This window comes from Mus caroli, unplaced genomic scaffold (genome assembly GCF_978045245.1).
Source record: "Mus caroli unplaced genomic scaffold, Mus_caroli_1 scaffold_6, whole genome shotgun sequence".
NCBI classification, from domain to species: domain Eukaryota; kingdom Metazoa; phylum Chordata; class Mammalia; order Rodentia; family Muridae; genus Mus; species Mus caroli.
The window spans coordinates 64,192,798-64,208,088 of NW_028227261.1; the positions used below are offsets into that span (position 1 = coordinate 64,192,798).

General features: G+C 39.7%; 1 protein-coding gene across 13 annotated transcripts in view; it reads left to right on the top strand.

Annotated features, from left to right (window-relative positions):
• The window catches only part of Elavl2 (ELAV like RNA binding protein 2), a 125,920-nt gene that overhangs the window by 65,587 nt on the left and 45,042 nt on the right, over positions 1-15,291 (top strand). For 12 of the 13 annotated variants that reach the window (XM_085839188.1, XM_085839189.1, XM_085839190.1 and 9 more), the window contains one exon: positions 1,963-2,206. In XM_085839188.1, the coding sequence (XP_085695314.1) occupies positions 1,963-2,206 (244 nt within the window). The remainder of the gene's footprint in view (positions 1-1,962; positions 2,207-15,291) is intronic. The other variant, XM_029476753.2, reaches the window with a different exon arrangement.

Sequence of the window (15,291 nt, forward strand, 5' to 3'; positions counted from 1 at the left end):
CAGTGAGCTCTAGATGGAACCTCACATTTGGGGTTCTTGTACTTTGTGTATGTACCCTTACTTTTGCATGGTGGTTTACTTTAATAGGCCGTGGCCACTTTCTCTCGTAGTACATTGTTTTTACAGTTGCTGAATAGAGGTAGCCCTATGGGAGTTTTGTTGAGAAGAGTGATTCACAACCAACCCACAAACTGGAACAGTCAGACTTTTACCAGATTTTCAAATAATGTCAATTATAATATATTTTGATTATTTTTCTCATACAGAAGTCCTAAGATTTATTAATTATTCTTTAAGTATTCACTGAGAATACTTACCCAAGAAAAGTAGTTTAAATCTTGGGGTGGTGGGGGGAGTTCATTTCTTTGGAGAAGAAATGATGCTATTGAAAGGTTAGAGGTTGGTTATTTCCTAACTACTCTGGCTGGAGTCCATTTTTATCTTGATTATACTGATTCTTGTCCCTCGCCAGTCTGGATCTGGCCAGTTGGCCAGTCTGTCTGGTGCTGCTTTCTTATGTAAACTAATCTTGGCAATTGAGATTTTGTATCCATAGATGTACACTTTTATTTTTTCTTAGGCAATTTGCTTTTTAAAAGACATTTTCCCCATTCACCTATAATCAGCCCCTTTCCCCCTCTACTTTGCTTTTTTTCCTTTTATCAAATTCTTTGCCTTTCCTACATTAAAGCCTCCTAAAGCTAGCAGGCCATCAGTCTGAGTTGTCAGGGCGGAGCAGTTCTTTGGGGAGCTGAGAGGTATATTGGATGTGACAGAGTGTAATCTTTTCACTGATGCTTTGATTTTTGGATTCCCCCATAGTCTTGGCTGCCCAAAGTTGGAACGATTATTGGAAAACACTTTTGAAGAGTGTGGGGCTGTGGTTCATAACTCTTTTGTTCAAAGCCCATCAAATTACTTTTAGGAAACTACATCCAAAATTGTATAATAACTGATTTTCAGAGTAGTTGGAACTGTTTGAGGCGATTTTCCCCTGCTCTGCTGTTTATCTTTTTGTTTGGCTTATGGACACCTTACTACTTGTGTTTTCTATAGCCTTGGGCTGGCCTGTTTGGAGAAGTTGTGTCTATATTGTTGTTTTCATGAACTTGGATATGCATTTTTGGTCTTGTGTTCTTAAAATTAGAGTCAAGGCAAAAATATTACCCTGAATTGTTTGTGGATGCTGTTTTGGTGCTGTGGATCAAATATTTGTTGGTGGTCATCAGCTGCCAAGTTGACAAAATGGTTAAACAGAGTCTACAAATGTAGACAAAATATTCATAGTTTTACTCCCAAATTAACCTACCCTTTCACTTCTGAACATATAACATCTATTTTTTTTTAATTTCTTACCAATGATAGCGGTAAAAAATAATGTTAATCAAAAACATTTCAGTATGTAACCAAAACAGTACATGTTGACAAATTTTTAATTTTGAAAGTACTTTTGCTCCTTTGCTCCTTGGTTTTGTTAACGGATGCCTGTCAGTCTTAGATAATTGACTCTTAGGAACTGAAGACTCTTCTTCAGAATTACGATATCACTTTTTGTTTGTTTGCTTGTTTGTTTTGGCAGCATGTTAAGCATTTTTATTTTCTAGAATAATTTTTAGTCAGGACACAGTTCTGTGCCCTTTGGTATTAAATCACTTCCTCTGTGGATACTACAGGTAAGTGAGGGTATATGACTATAAGGATATGATTCTAGAAAATGTTGCAACATTTAAATTGTGCTTATGTGCATGTATGGAGTATGTACGTAGAAATATAATTGTAGCCTTATGTTGAATAGCTTACTATGAACCACAATTAGCGTAGGTGCTGCACTTTTTGTTGAAGCTTTATTATAACCTCAGCAGGATGACTTGTGTTCAGTGACAAGTGTTTTCACTCTTGGGTGGAATCTCTAATAGGTTGTGAAATATGAATTCTGACATTTCTTATTTTCTCTGTTTTTAGCAGGTAATTGCTGCCATGGAAACACAACTGTCTAATGGGCCAACTTGCAATAACACAGCCAATGGTCCAACCACTGTAAACAACAACTGCTCCTCACCAGTTGACTCCGGGAACACAGAGGACAGCAAGACCAACCTAATAGTCAACTACCTTCCTCAGAACATGACACAGGAAGAACTAAAGAGTCTTTTTGGGAGCATTGGCGAGATAGAGTCCTGTAAGCTTGTAAGAGACAAAATAACAGGTATGCAACTTTATGTAGATGTATGACATTTAAAGGACCATGGGTCAGAATATGAGAAAATGCTTTGGGAGGCTGTATCTGGTTTTTATTATTATTATTATTATTATTATTATTATTATTATTATTATTATTATTATTTTACTGTTGTCTAAAGACCAGATCTCACTCTGTACTGCAGGTTGGCCTGCAGCTCACCATGTAGTCAGGCTGCTTTTGAATTCATAACAGTCCCATATTAGTGTACTGAATGCTGAGACTGCAAGTGTGAGCTACCATGCCTAGATGTATTTTAACTGAACACTGAATTTATTCTGAGATGTGTGTGTGACAGTTTAACCTTTGTTTCATCAGTACTTCTGAGCTTGCATGACTGAACATTTCAACAGTGAACGATAAGAATATTTTGCTTTACAAAGGGGAGGGAGGACCTTAAAATAAAATTCTCCCACTAAGTCACTTTGGTCCTTTTGCTTATAGTATGTATGAAAAAATACTGGCTAATATGTTTTCAGTTATAAATAATTGCATTGATAGAATTAGAGAATAATGGCAGTTTGTGCTCTGTTTCTTAACAAGGAAAGAGGATGCAGCATATGAGCATCCTTTTTACTACAGAGATAAAGAGGAAAAGATGGAAAGTTGGGCCTAAGTAGCTCCCCATTTGCTGAATTTGAGTAATAGGTAGTTAAAAAATAATTTTAGTATACCTTTTAAAAAATCTGAGTAAGTTCTTTATAAAGCCCAAACCTATTTAAGGAGCATGTTCTTGGAATAGGAGTTAAGGGTTCCTACTGGAATTGTTTTAAAATACTAAAACCATATGACATTAAGTGTAGATAGACCCCATGGGTCTTTCATATGAACTTTGGTGGTTCATACAACTACTTAACACAGTCTATGAACAAGCAAATCACACTAAGTTTTGAAGTGACTCAAATTTCCTTAAAAGTGGTATGAAGGGTCGGGCCAGGCATTTGGGTAACTGGTCATGTGACCATGACTAAGTTAGTTACTGGCTTCAGCTCTAGTTAGTTGACAGTAAGAGCAGAGATCATACTGGGGACATTTAGGACTTCTATCTAGGTGATACTTTGAGCAGCTCTGTAATCGAAGCTCAGAGTCTCATTTTTTGAAGATCTCTAAGTGCCTGGAGCCAATGTCTATGCCTGAGCTTCATTGTTTTGTTCCCTGAAGCTACAGACTGAAGACCACAGACAGGTTATCCATTCATATCAGATCCAAAAGAAACCCATTGTCTCCAAGACATAGTGAATCATCCTGTCTCTAGCTAATTGTATTGCTTCTGTGTTCATTATCTTATCAGGAGAATTCTTCAGTTGTTGAGAACTCACACTCAAATGTATCAAGTTCCCTTTCATCTTTGTGTGTGTGTTTCAAGGGGTAAAGAATGGTGATTGAACCAAACTCTTCATTCATGCTATAGGCGAGGTGCTATCACTGAGCTGTATTCCTGGCTGCTTTTAGGTTTCCTTTACAGAGGACTACCAGTATATGAATTTAATAGAGAGGTTTTGAAAAGTTGGGCAAGGTAGAAAACAATTCTGTCCCCTATACTGGATTTTATCTTTAATTTTTTAGTACAAATTTTTGCACATGTATTTTTTTTAGGCTATTTGAAATAAGTAATGAAGTGTGATAAATGGCATGCAGGCTGTAACATCAGTTTCTGTGGTTTCTTGTTCAATTGCTCAGTGGCAACCCTACCAATAGAGGATGAAGATGCTTGACTAGTCTGTAAAAAAAAAAAAAAATCACATTTCATTTTTATGAAACTGGGAGTGGTTAAGTGAAAACATTAAAAAGCTTATCCATCTTTCACATTAGACATTTGCCACAGAAATCATCTTAGGGGATTTTCCGTATCTTATCCGTGGGTAGATATCAACTGGAATGATCTTATTTTTTCATAAACCCTTTACAGGGCTGTTATGAGGCATAATGGGGTAAATTTGAGTTCTCAGTCTTCCAATCTATGGGCTCTTTGGCTTCCGTGCAGTAAGCAGTGGTAATGGAAACATGGCTTACCCTCAGACACAGATGCTGAAACCGAATTGATTCTTGATGTTCCTTTGCTTCACTCTCCTTGCAGTTAGAGTTCCTGATTATGTAATTTCTATTAAGATACCAGGAAAGTATATTATCTCACAGCAGTGCCTAAAACCAGTGCAAGCCCAAGTTAGATCAAGTTCAGCATGGCAAAGGGAGGTGGGCGCACAGTCCCGCCCCTAACCATGGAGCGATTTGCAGTTGTTAGCTGATGAGAAAATAAGGGTCAGTTTTCTTTTAAGAGTGTAGCCCCTGGTAAGTTGACTGTTCTCCAGTGGAAGACCACACATTCAAGAATATTTTGGGTCATACATACTGGTCTTGAGGGTTTCAAAGAAAATTCTTGGATAGAGGGATTGGGTGGATAGAGAACTTAGGGGGGTGAATCTAGGAGTTGTTAGTGGGGTGAATATTAGGCAAATGCATTGTATGAAACTTGAAACCCTTAACTAATAAAACCTGACGATTGGAGTTGGGCGTGGTGGCTCAATCCTTTAATTCCAGCACTCATGAAGTAGAGGCAGTCAGATCTTCTGAGTTTAGACACTAGCCTGTTCTGCAAAGAGAAAGTTCTAAGACAGTCAGGTCTACATAGAGAATCCCTGTCTCAAACTCCTTCCCCCAAATAATAATAAAATAAAAACAGTAGACCCAAAATAGTTTAGTTTGGGGTAGCGTAAATACTTGGAGACAGATATCATTCTTTATATTTCAATTTTTAATTTCAACTTGAAGTTTTTATAAAATAGTCACTGAGAATATAAGGAAAACTATCCGAAGAGCCAGTAGCAATTCCAGGAAATCCCACAGTGACTGGCATAGTCACAGTGTGTGTATCATAGTCACACTGTGTGGTTTTCCCATTCATTTCCTTTGAGATAGTCTTTTGCTATATAGTCCAGGCTGTTCTGAAACTGGCCTTTATTCTGGTTCAGCTTTCCAAGAGCTGGGGATTAGAAGTGTATGTATGGCACGCAAATGCTTTAAAAGCTACAAAGGCCCACAACAATTATTTAAGCACTTACCAAACAGTCCAGTCTGAAGTTCTTGCCACTGTGGTTCGGTCAGAGTTGATGGTTGTGCTTGTATGATGAACATGGTACTAGGAAGTGTAAGTTAAGAAGCCTAGGACTAGAACAGTGGCTAAGATTCTAATCTTTCATTATTTGCCTGGGCATTTTCTCTTGCCCATTCTTGGTGGTAAGAGCTTGCTTTGAAGTTAACAGCAGAACAAACTAATAAATAATTAGGTAGAATAGAACTTTTACAGAGCTATCAATGGGCCATTTTTGTGGAGAGGGTGTTGTATTTGGAAAGGAAATGCATGAGTTTTGAGGTCAAGACTGAAGGTTATACCATATAGATAAGAACACCTACATTTCTCTCACAGTTCGATCTTTGGCTGTGTACTTGAGTGATTTAGGTCAGTGATTCTCACATCTGGCAACAGATTTGCCTAAGAAAGAGTTAGAACAAAACCAACCAACCAGCCTTAGATTCTGGATGCTTTGGAAGTCTGAAGTCAAAGACCTCCACAGCTGATTGTGAAGGCTCAGCAGTTGAAGAATAATGGGAGTCTCTTGAACTGTGTAGGTGCCCAGGCATCTACAGTAAAGCCAGTACATTCTAGCAAGAACAAGGCACTTGGTCTCCTTCAGACTTCCTGATAGGAATCCTGAGGGAGTCTCAGAATACTATAGGAGCCTGTGAGTAACCTATGGAATTTTCTTTAGTTCTTCAGGAAGACGGGAGGGGTTCCTATGTCTTCTACTCATTTGGTATCGGAGTGCCTGAGTAAGGTGCTGAAGTTGAGGTGCCTCATTCGTGACTAGCTTAAGCTTAAAGAGTCCCTTCATGACCACTGGTCTCTGATGAGTTCATTCTTAGCAACTAGAACTAGAGGTGTTACAATTTAGAATCTTGGGGCTCGGTCTTTACCGACTACCTGCCCCCATGGGTATCCCTTAAACAATTTACTTCCCAAAACAGAATAGTTCTGTCATAATCACGTTTCCTTTTCTTGGAAAAGGAAGGACTCCTAGAGTTACAGTTTGGGCCTCTGCTAATAGGGGCTGCTTGTTTTATCTTGGCGTGGTGTCTCTCTCTTACTCATTATCATTCTATGAGGGCGCCTTTTGTGCTGACTTTATTTGCATCCAGTTAAAAGTTTTCCAATAGACAAAAAAGAAAGACCGGATGCAAAGCAAACAAACAAAACCTCCAGGGATGCAGAGACTTTGCAGGTGTTGATCGCCCTTGTTAGGTGTAATGGTAGGCCCTTGTTAGGTGTTATCATCGAATGGTAACCAGAAGTGGTCTCCTCCCTTTAGGGGGGAGGGGGAGCCAAACTTTAGAGCTGGTTTTATCCTTGTTTACTCTACCAGAACACCGTGAGTTTCAAACATTTTATACGATTCTCCCTCCTTTTTTAAGGAAATGTAATCTTAATGCCTCAGGATTGAAATAGGTAATGGTATTTTATTTTATTAGTCTAATACATACCTTCGAATTTAATAGCATTTGTTTACTTTCAGTCATGGCGGACACGGGCTGTTTTGATGAATGTTAATTTGAAAATACAGTGCTGTATGTCAGTTATGATTTGGAGTGGATAGAGTGTCAGATGATCAGAAATTCTGAGACAAGTAGTTAACAACAGCAGGGTGTGGGTGGGCAGGAACTTCAAAAACTCCCATTCTGAGCCTCTGTGTTGTTTAATCATAAGGTTAGCGGCAAGGCTGCATGTGTTTCCAGGTCTGAAGCCCAGGATAAGCACTTTGTAGATACCTATGTAGTCTGAATAATTTATTTCTAGATTGTAGAGCTAAATTAATATAAAATAAAATTAGCATCAGATTTTTGTAACTACAATAAAAATTTGAAACATCTCAAACCAGAGGAACTTGTGAATTTTATCAGTATATCATTAGTAAATATTATTTTTCATGTACCTTTTTCCTTTCCAAAGGTCATGCCAAATTACAAGATTAACATTATAAAAACTTGTTACAAAAGTTTGGAGAAGGCATTTGAATTTATTCCAGACTCTTGTTGTTGTTGTTACTCAAACTGTGTGTATGTGTGTGTGTGTGTGTTGGGGGTATGTGGCATTTGCATGTGAGTGTATGGGTATGTGTGTGCTCTTGAATCTGTATGAAGCTCAGAGCAGGACAACCAGATCATTCTCCACATTGTTGCCTTGAGATTGGGTCTCATTAAACTACAAGCTTGTCTATCAGCCTTGGTGGGCTAAGCAGGATGCTCTCGGGATCTGCCTATCTCTGATGCTTAAACTGGTTTGGCCGTTCCAGGCTTTTAACATGGATGCTAGAAAATTTGAGCTCAAATCTAAATATTGAAGAAGTACTCTTGCCCACTGAAAAATCTCTCCAGCCCTATACTAGGTAGTTTTAAAATACTGTTTTCAAACTCATGTGTATATCTATGCCTACATGAATTTATATGCAACTATGTGCATGTAGGAACTTGCAAAATCTAGAGGACATTGGACTCCCTGGGGCTGGAGTTATAGGCCTTTATGGGTCACCTGATGTGGGTTCTAAGAACTGAATCTCTGGTTTCTTTGCAAGAACAGTAAGCAGTGTTAACTGTTGAGACATCTCTTCATTCCCTAAAGTCGCTATTTTTATAGAATAGTTTTGGTGTCAGTGTTGATTAATGCCAATACAAAATTACTGAAATTTATACATATATATACATATGTACATATTTAAGAAGTTAGATACACTACCACTCTCAGAGAGGAAAATCTTCTAATCTGTTAGATTTACTGTATGAATACAGGAAATTAAAGAAGTAGTTAAATAAGGGGGTGAACAGAATATTTTTTAAAAGGAAAAGTTTGGTTTTTGAAGGATGGTAAATTACAGGACAGCATTTAGAAAATCTATAGGGGGAAACAAAATAGAAGGAAGGTTGTTTTAGCAAGGTTTGTTTGTATGACCTTGTTTCAGGTCTGTAATGACCGAGGTCGTCCCTTTCCCTGATGTGGGATGAGGAGCACAAAGACCCTGGAGGGCATCTGCCTTGCTCTTTGGGTAGAACAGGAGCCCGGCAGGGATCCCTGCTTGCCTTTGTTTGATTCTTGTCTATCTTTAGCTTAAGTAGTCCCTATGTAAAAGCAGATTATTTTAGGGTGATATTGTGCGATTTCTGTTCAGATATGAGGCTGAATTATCTACTGTATTAGTTACTTTTCTATTAGTAAGATAAATACCATGATCAAAAGCAACTTACAGAAGGAAGACTTTATTTTGGCTGATAGTTCCAGAGGAGAGGCCATAATAGTGGAGAAGGATGGGATTGCCACAGGTAGGTGGACAAGGAAGCTGGCTGATCACCTCTCACCTGAAAGCAGGAAGCTGAGAACCAAGTGGGAATGGGATGAGCTTATACATTTTCAAAGTATGCAGAGCTCCACATGCTAACATTTGGTAAACTCCCCAGGGCCATCAGCTGGGGTCTAAAGTGTTGAAACACATGAGTGTGTAAGGGACATTCTTAAAGCACACCTACTCATCTCTATACTGGAGTACAGAATCAGCCTGCCTTTGATGTTTTCTCATTCATTACCTTATTGGCTTGACTATCATAACACTACAATTTATTTTCTTAGACTTTGTCAGAAATCTGAATTTCCTAGGATATTTTAAAATTCTCACCAGATCATTTCCCTTGAATGCTCCTGAGCAGAGTGCTTGGCCACTGAGGTTAGAAGTGTGCTTCAGAACTTGCCAGCTTCATCAGGGCTCTGTTTCTGCTAATTGACTTTCACCTGAGCACACTGCCGCTGCCACATTCTGTTGTGGAAACCCTTCCATGAAAAGGTCAACTTGAACAAATACTTCCTGGCATTTTATTTGTGAATGCCATTTGACTTGTTAGTTCTGTATACAGTGACTTAATTTTTTTTTTTAACTCCTTACCTTTTCTTCTTTTTTAAGTTTTAGAATGTTAAATTTTGACATTGTTAGGGCCCCTCTTAATTGGACATAAACAATGCACACATTTTTTTCTTTTATTAAGTTTTGAGGCAAGGTTTATTAGCCCATCCTTGTTTTGAACTCACTGGATAGCCAAAGCCAGCCTCAACTAACTCTCCTGCTCCCAGCTTGTGAGTCTTGGGGCTACAGATGCACACCACCATACCTGGCTCTGTAATTAGGTCCCTTTTGAGGGCTTTGAGAGTTAGAATAGCACCAGTAGCCCTTAAAAGTATTGTGAAGAAACAGATATTCAGCTAAAAAAGATATACTGGGGCTGTCAGTGCACACCGATCTCTTAGCAGAGTGCCACCTACATCTCTGTGTCATTTGAGGGCTGACCATAACTATAATTTCAAATAAATATTCCTACTTTTTACTTTATATATCCTCAAAGGAAAGATTTTGCAAGGTGATTTTGTTTGAGCTGTATTCTTTATTCTCATGTTAAATGGGTGCAATGTAGATTTACCAGAACTTTCTAAACACTTGTATTAAACACTAGTTTTGAAAGTTATACTCCATTTTTATAGGCTCGGGTAATGGTTTAATTGGTAAGGGCATGAGTGAGCAAACGTGAACCTGTGTTCAGTTAGACTGCTCAACGCTTATGTCAGAAACCTGAGTATGGCTGTTGACACTATAACTCTAGAGTGGTAGTGTTACATAAGACACTTTAGGATCTTGGGGGTTTACTGGCCACTCCGCCTAGCTAAAAAGCAGCAATTTCCACTCAGGGAGAGACCCTCTCTCAAGGGACTCAGGGAGAATGTGATGCAAGAGAATACCAGACATCTCCTGGCTTCCATGCATGCTCTGGGCACCCAAACACACATGCTCAGACATGCATGCACACACTCATCACTCCTTTTTTTTTTTTTAATCTTTGGGTTGAAGTCTATCCTGGCCATTTGGCTTGTTTTCTAACCTTATTGGAATTGTTTGACTCTGAACTTCAATTTGGTTTTGGGAAAACATCCCCTAATACACTTACTATCTATAATTCTTAATTTCCATGGTCTGGGAAGAATACAAAGCTTATTTTTTAGCCTATATGTGAGCATCATCACTGGGAGATTAGACAAAGAAGGAATAGTAAGTTAAAGGAGCCTAGGAAGGTCATTGATGCTTTTATACCAGCTTTGGTGAGCTAGAGCTCTGCTGTATGGGAAGTGTTCTATGTGGGGTGTGTGTGTGGGTGTGTGTGTGTGTGTGTGTGTGAGAGAGAGAGAGAGAGAGAGAGAGAGAGAGAGAGAGAGAGAGTGTGTGTGTGAGAGAGAGAGAGTGTGTGTGTGTGTGTGAGAGAGAGAGAGAGAGTGTGTGTGTGTATCTGTGTGTGTGTGTGTGTGTGCGTGTGCGTGTGCGTGTGTGTGTGTGTGATGGTCTGACTTAAAGCTTGACTCCCAGTGGGCTATTACTGACCTAAAAACTAAGCATGTTGTTTCATTTAGCTGTAAGGTGTTGATTAGCAAAGTGTCACCATGTGACTTGCTTGCACTTTTATTGATGCCCTGTCCCTTCAGCTGACTATCCCTTTAATGTAAATCACAAATCCTCCTGCTAACGTTCTGATTTCATGCACTAAGGCATCCAGATAGAGAAGTACAGAGAACAGTGGCTTGGATGTAAGGAAGCCCAGCATTTCTGCAGTGTTAGCAGATCACAGGACTTCTTCTTTCTTCTAAAGAAGAAAAAAACCGCTGTCTCTTTGTTTTCTTTTCTGTTGAAACATTCATTGAAAACATTTAAAGCACTGCTTCGTTCCCTCACACAGATTTCTACAGACTTCAGTTTGTGTGGGGATGTGGGGCGATTTCTGGGAGGGCATGGTTAACTTAGCAGATGCAGTTTTACATCTTGTTTTCCTTTTCTGTTAAGTCCTTATGCATATTGCGAATTAGAGTTTATTTTTAGTTCTTAATGAGTCCTTCTCTCATCATTGTACTTTTTGTTGCAATTCTGTTTTCAACATAGTGCTTTGATTTTGAAGGGAGTGAATGTGTATGACTTACCAGTTTTATATTTACACCGTCTTCTGCTCAATTAAAATGGTATGTTTCTCTGTGTAAGATAACGGACTTATAACCTTGCCCATGATCTCTCATAGCCTGTTTGACCTTGGACTCTACCTTTAGGAAGTCAAATCTTCCTTTTAAGAAAAACTTCAGGGGAGGTATAAATGCAGGTAAACAATAAACTAGAATTACTGTATGGTCTTCAAGGTCACTGGAAGGTTTACTGCCTCCCTCGTTGATGTTTTAATGTCCTCATAAGGAAGAGCTGATCATTAACACCAGAGTCTACAATCTGTCCTCTGAAATCTTCCTGACCTTGGGACTCATATGAGAGCTCTTCATCACACAGCTGGAATGGGTGATAGTTCCTCTTAGTCTGCTTTATATTTTTTTCTTCCATTAATTAATTTATTTACTTTACATCTGGATCCCAGCCCCTCCTCCGATTCTCCTAGTTCCAACCCCTCACACAGTCCCTCTCTCCATTCTTCCACCTCTGCCTCTTCTCTTCTGAGAAAGGTGTGGGCTGGGTACCATCCCACCCTAGCACATCAAGTCACTGCAGTCCTAGGCGCACCCTCTTCCACTGAGGCCACCATACAAAGCAGCTCAGTTAGGGGAACAAGATCCACAGGTAGGCAGCAGAGTCAGGGACAGCCAGCCCCTGCTTCAGTTGTTGAAGACCAAGCTGCACATATGCTAACTATGTGCATGTATGCTTGTTGGTTGGTGGTTCAGTCTCTGGAAGCCTCCAAGGATCCAGATTAGTTGACTCTGTTGGTCTTCTTATGGAGTAGCTATACATTCCAGGTCCCTCAATCCTTCCCCAAACCTTTCCACAAGGCTTCCTGAGCTCAGGTCAGTTGCTGGTTGGAGCCTCTCAGAGAACAATTATGTTAGGCTCTTGTCTATAGCATAACAGAATATCATTAATAGTGTCAAGGATTGGTTCTTGCCTATGGGATAGATCTCAAGTTGGGCACTTACCTTCTCAAACACAAAGAATTGTGATTTAACATGTTAAAATTTCAATGTTTCATACCATTGTTTTAAACCTTTAAATTACTGGTGTTTCTAGGCTCTTATTGAGGGGATGCATTCGTAGGTGTTAGAAAAGATGAAAATACAGAATTCTCAATACTGATCTGTAACATATATGAATATACATCCATATATTTACTTTATAAAGTATTAGAATCCAAAAGCTTTGACAGAAAGCAAAGGTAACATTCAATAGCCCCTACTTTCAGGTTCTGGAACATCTAAATCTAGACCTGGTATTAAACATCGATACAGAATGAAGCTAGAGAGATAGGTCAGCAGTTAAGAGCATTGGCTGTTCTTCAAGAGAGCCTTGGTTAGATTCCTGGTACCTACAACTGTCTATTACTCCAGTTGCAGAGGAACTAACGACCTCCTCTGGACTCCAGCATTACTAGAAAAGTTCATGATACACAGACAAAATATCTGTACACACAAAATAAAAACACATCTTTAGAAAATAGATTCAGAGTCACCTGTAACGGTTAGCTTCCTTCCTGCAGTTGAGAGTTTAATCCTCAGAGTTTGGAAGACACTGTATCTGGACCTGGTCTTCAGTACAAGGGAGCCTTATGTTCTTTCCTGGCTTTAAGCCAAATGGCTATTTTCAAAAAAAACAAAAACAAAAAACAAAACAAAACAAAAAAACCCTCCCTCCTTTTGTTGAGGGGTCACAAGGTATCAGATGTCTGCAGTAGGAGCTGACAAATAAGAGTGAGAATTTCCTTCTGTTGTTTGGTTTTCCCATTTACTAACTCCCTTTTCCAAGTACCCTTCCATGAAGAAATGTGTTCTAAACCCGCAGAGTAGAACCATTATTAACCCAGTATCTTCTTGAAGCTGCCTTGAGGGGCAGATGCTGATACACATGACATTAGGAACAAGTGGGCAGTGGCTGTTTTGTAGCATGTTAGCTTGTGTCACTGAGTAGAAAAGTCTTCCCTTTAAATCTTAAGTCCACACCAAGAACTCCTGCCTTCCCATTCAGCATCAGCTGCATTCTTGCTGTAACAAACATCCTTCCACTCAGTGACTGGGGACATCATTCCACTCTCAGTGACTGACAGTTCTTGTTTTCAGGAGTTGGCCACTGATGGCTGAAAAGCAATTGTATGTGTTCCTGGCTTAACAGAAAGTCCCCCTCCTAATCTTATGAATTTAAAATAATAAAAAACTAATATTTCTCATGGTTAAAGTCTTAAACTTTTAAATTTACTCCACCCCACCCGCCTCAGTGCTGAGGATTGAAACCATGGCCTTGCAGATGTTAAACTTGAGTGGGGAGGAAGAGGTCCTGTGGCCAAGGCTCTTTTATGTCTTATTTGATCACAGTGGTGCTGCTGCTGTTCAGCCTGTGTGAGAACTTTGGATCTGTTTGGGAACATGTGCACTGTTGCGTTTCTGATTTATGGAGTGATGCTTGTGTGTCATGGTTTGGAGTAAGCAGAGAACTAGTCTTAGGGGGAGGGACATTCAGAGTGGCCCAGGCTTCTGTTGCTGTTCTGAGCTGGAGTGCAGCAGCAGTCTGTGTGGTTTGCTAATGGTTTGACGAGTACACCACCTGGTAGAGGGGTTTGTTGTAGTCCCTTATGTAACTGTAAGAGGAGGATTTCTCTCTCGTTTAGATGGAAAGATTTGTAAGGAACTTTGTGAGTTTAAGGAAAGTTGTCTCATTTTCTTTTATTTGGACCATTCTGCATGTGACTTCTCTTTCTGTGTATAGTGTGGTAGGAGACTAAGTGGTGGGCATTTCCTCCGAGTCAGCTACAGAAAGCAAGGCCAGTAAAAGGACTAAGAGTCACTTAGGCAGTTTGCCTCAGGATCCAGGTTCATCTTTTCATCTTTTGACTGATTTTGAAAGACACACTCTCACTCTCTCTCAGGCCTGAAGCTCAGTCTTCCAGCAACTTTCCTTCTGAGTGCTGGGATTACAGGCAAGACCTACCAGACCTAGCTCATGTTGATGTAGGCATTTGAAGAGTCCATGGCAGGAGGAGATTGAGGCGGAGACATTATCTGTCTCCTTTGATGTCTCATTAACCCTGAGGCTGCTCTATAGCTGCCTCCTCTTTCTTCCAATCACCTTTGCATCTATTCTGGTCAGTTCCCCTTTGCTAATTAGCCAGAGTAGATTTGTATTTCTCTTGATTTGTGCTGTAATGAATCGTACTTGTGTAATGCATATGTTTAATGCTTTCTGTCAGTTTACTTTTGAATAAACCTCAAAGGAAGTCTATTTCCTCATCTTGAGAGTACCGTCTGAGCCGGGCGTGGTGGCGCACGCCTTTAGTCCCAGCACTCGGGAGGCAGAGGCAGGCGGATTTCTGAGTTCGAGGCCAGCCTGGTCTACAAAGTGAGTGCCAGGACAGCCAGGGCTACACAGAGAAACCCTGTCTCAAAAAAACCAAAAAAAACAAAACAAAACAAAAAAAAGAGAGTACCGTCTGTACTGTATAGCCTACACACACACACACACACACACACACACACACACACAAACACATGATCTTATGTATCTATATGATATCTAGAACCTACAAGTAAGACAGACCTGAAATTCTTGTCTTCCTGGAACTGGTGTAATTTATTCCTATAGTTGCCTCCAGTTGTACCCATTTCTCTACAGATGATATAATTGTCATCTTCAACTCAGTCTGCCATAGTTGTCGCCTCCATTTAGTCTGTCTTGAGTTCTCTCAGCAGAAACCTTACGTCTTAGTTTATTTGTCGTATATTTATGCCTCCTAAGTCCCTGCTGCAGAATCATAAGTGTAATTATTTAAAAATAAATTCATTCAATGTTGCACGGTTATGTTGCAATTTGTATAAGCTTAAAGGAATCAGATATCTGTTCTGGTGAGGTTGGAGCAGAGGAAGCTTGATCAAGAGGACACCAAACTTTGGGAGATGGTGAAGAGAATCTTGCAGAAAATCCTAATTAGGCCATAAATTCTAAACT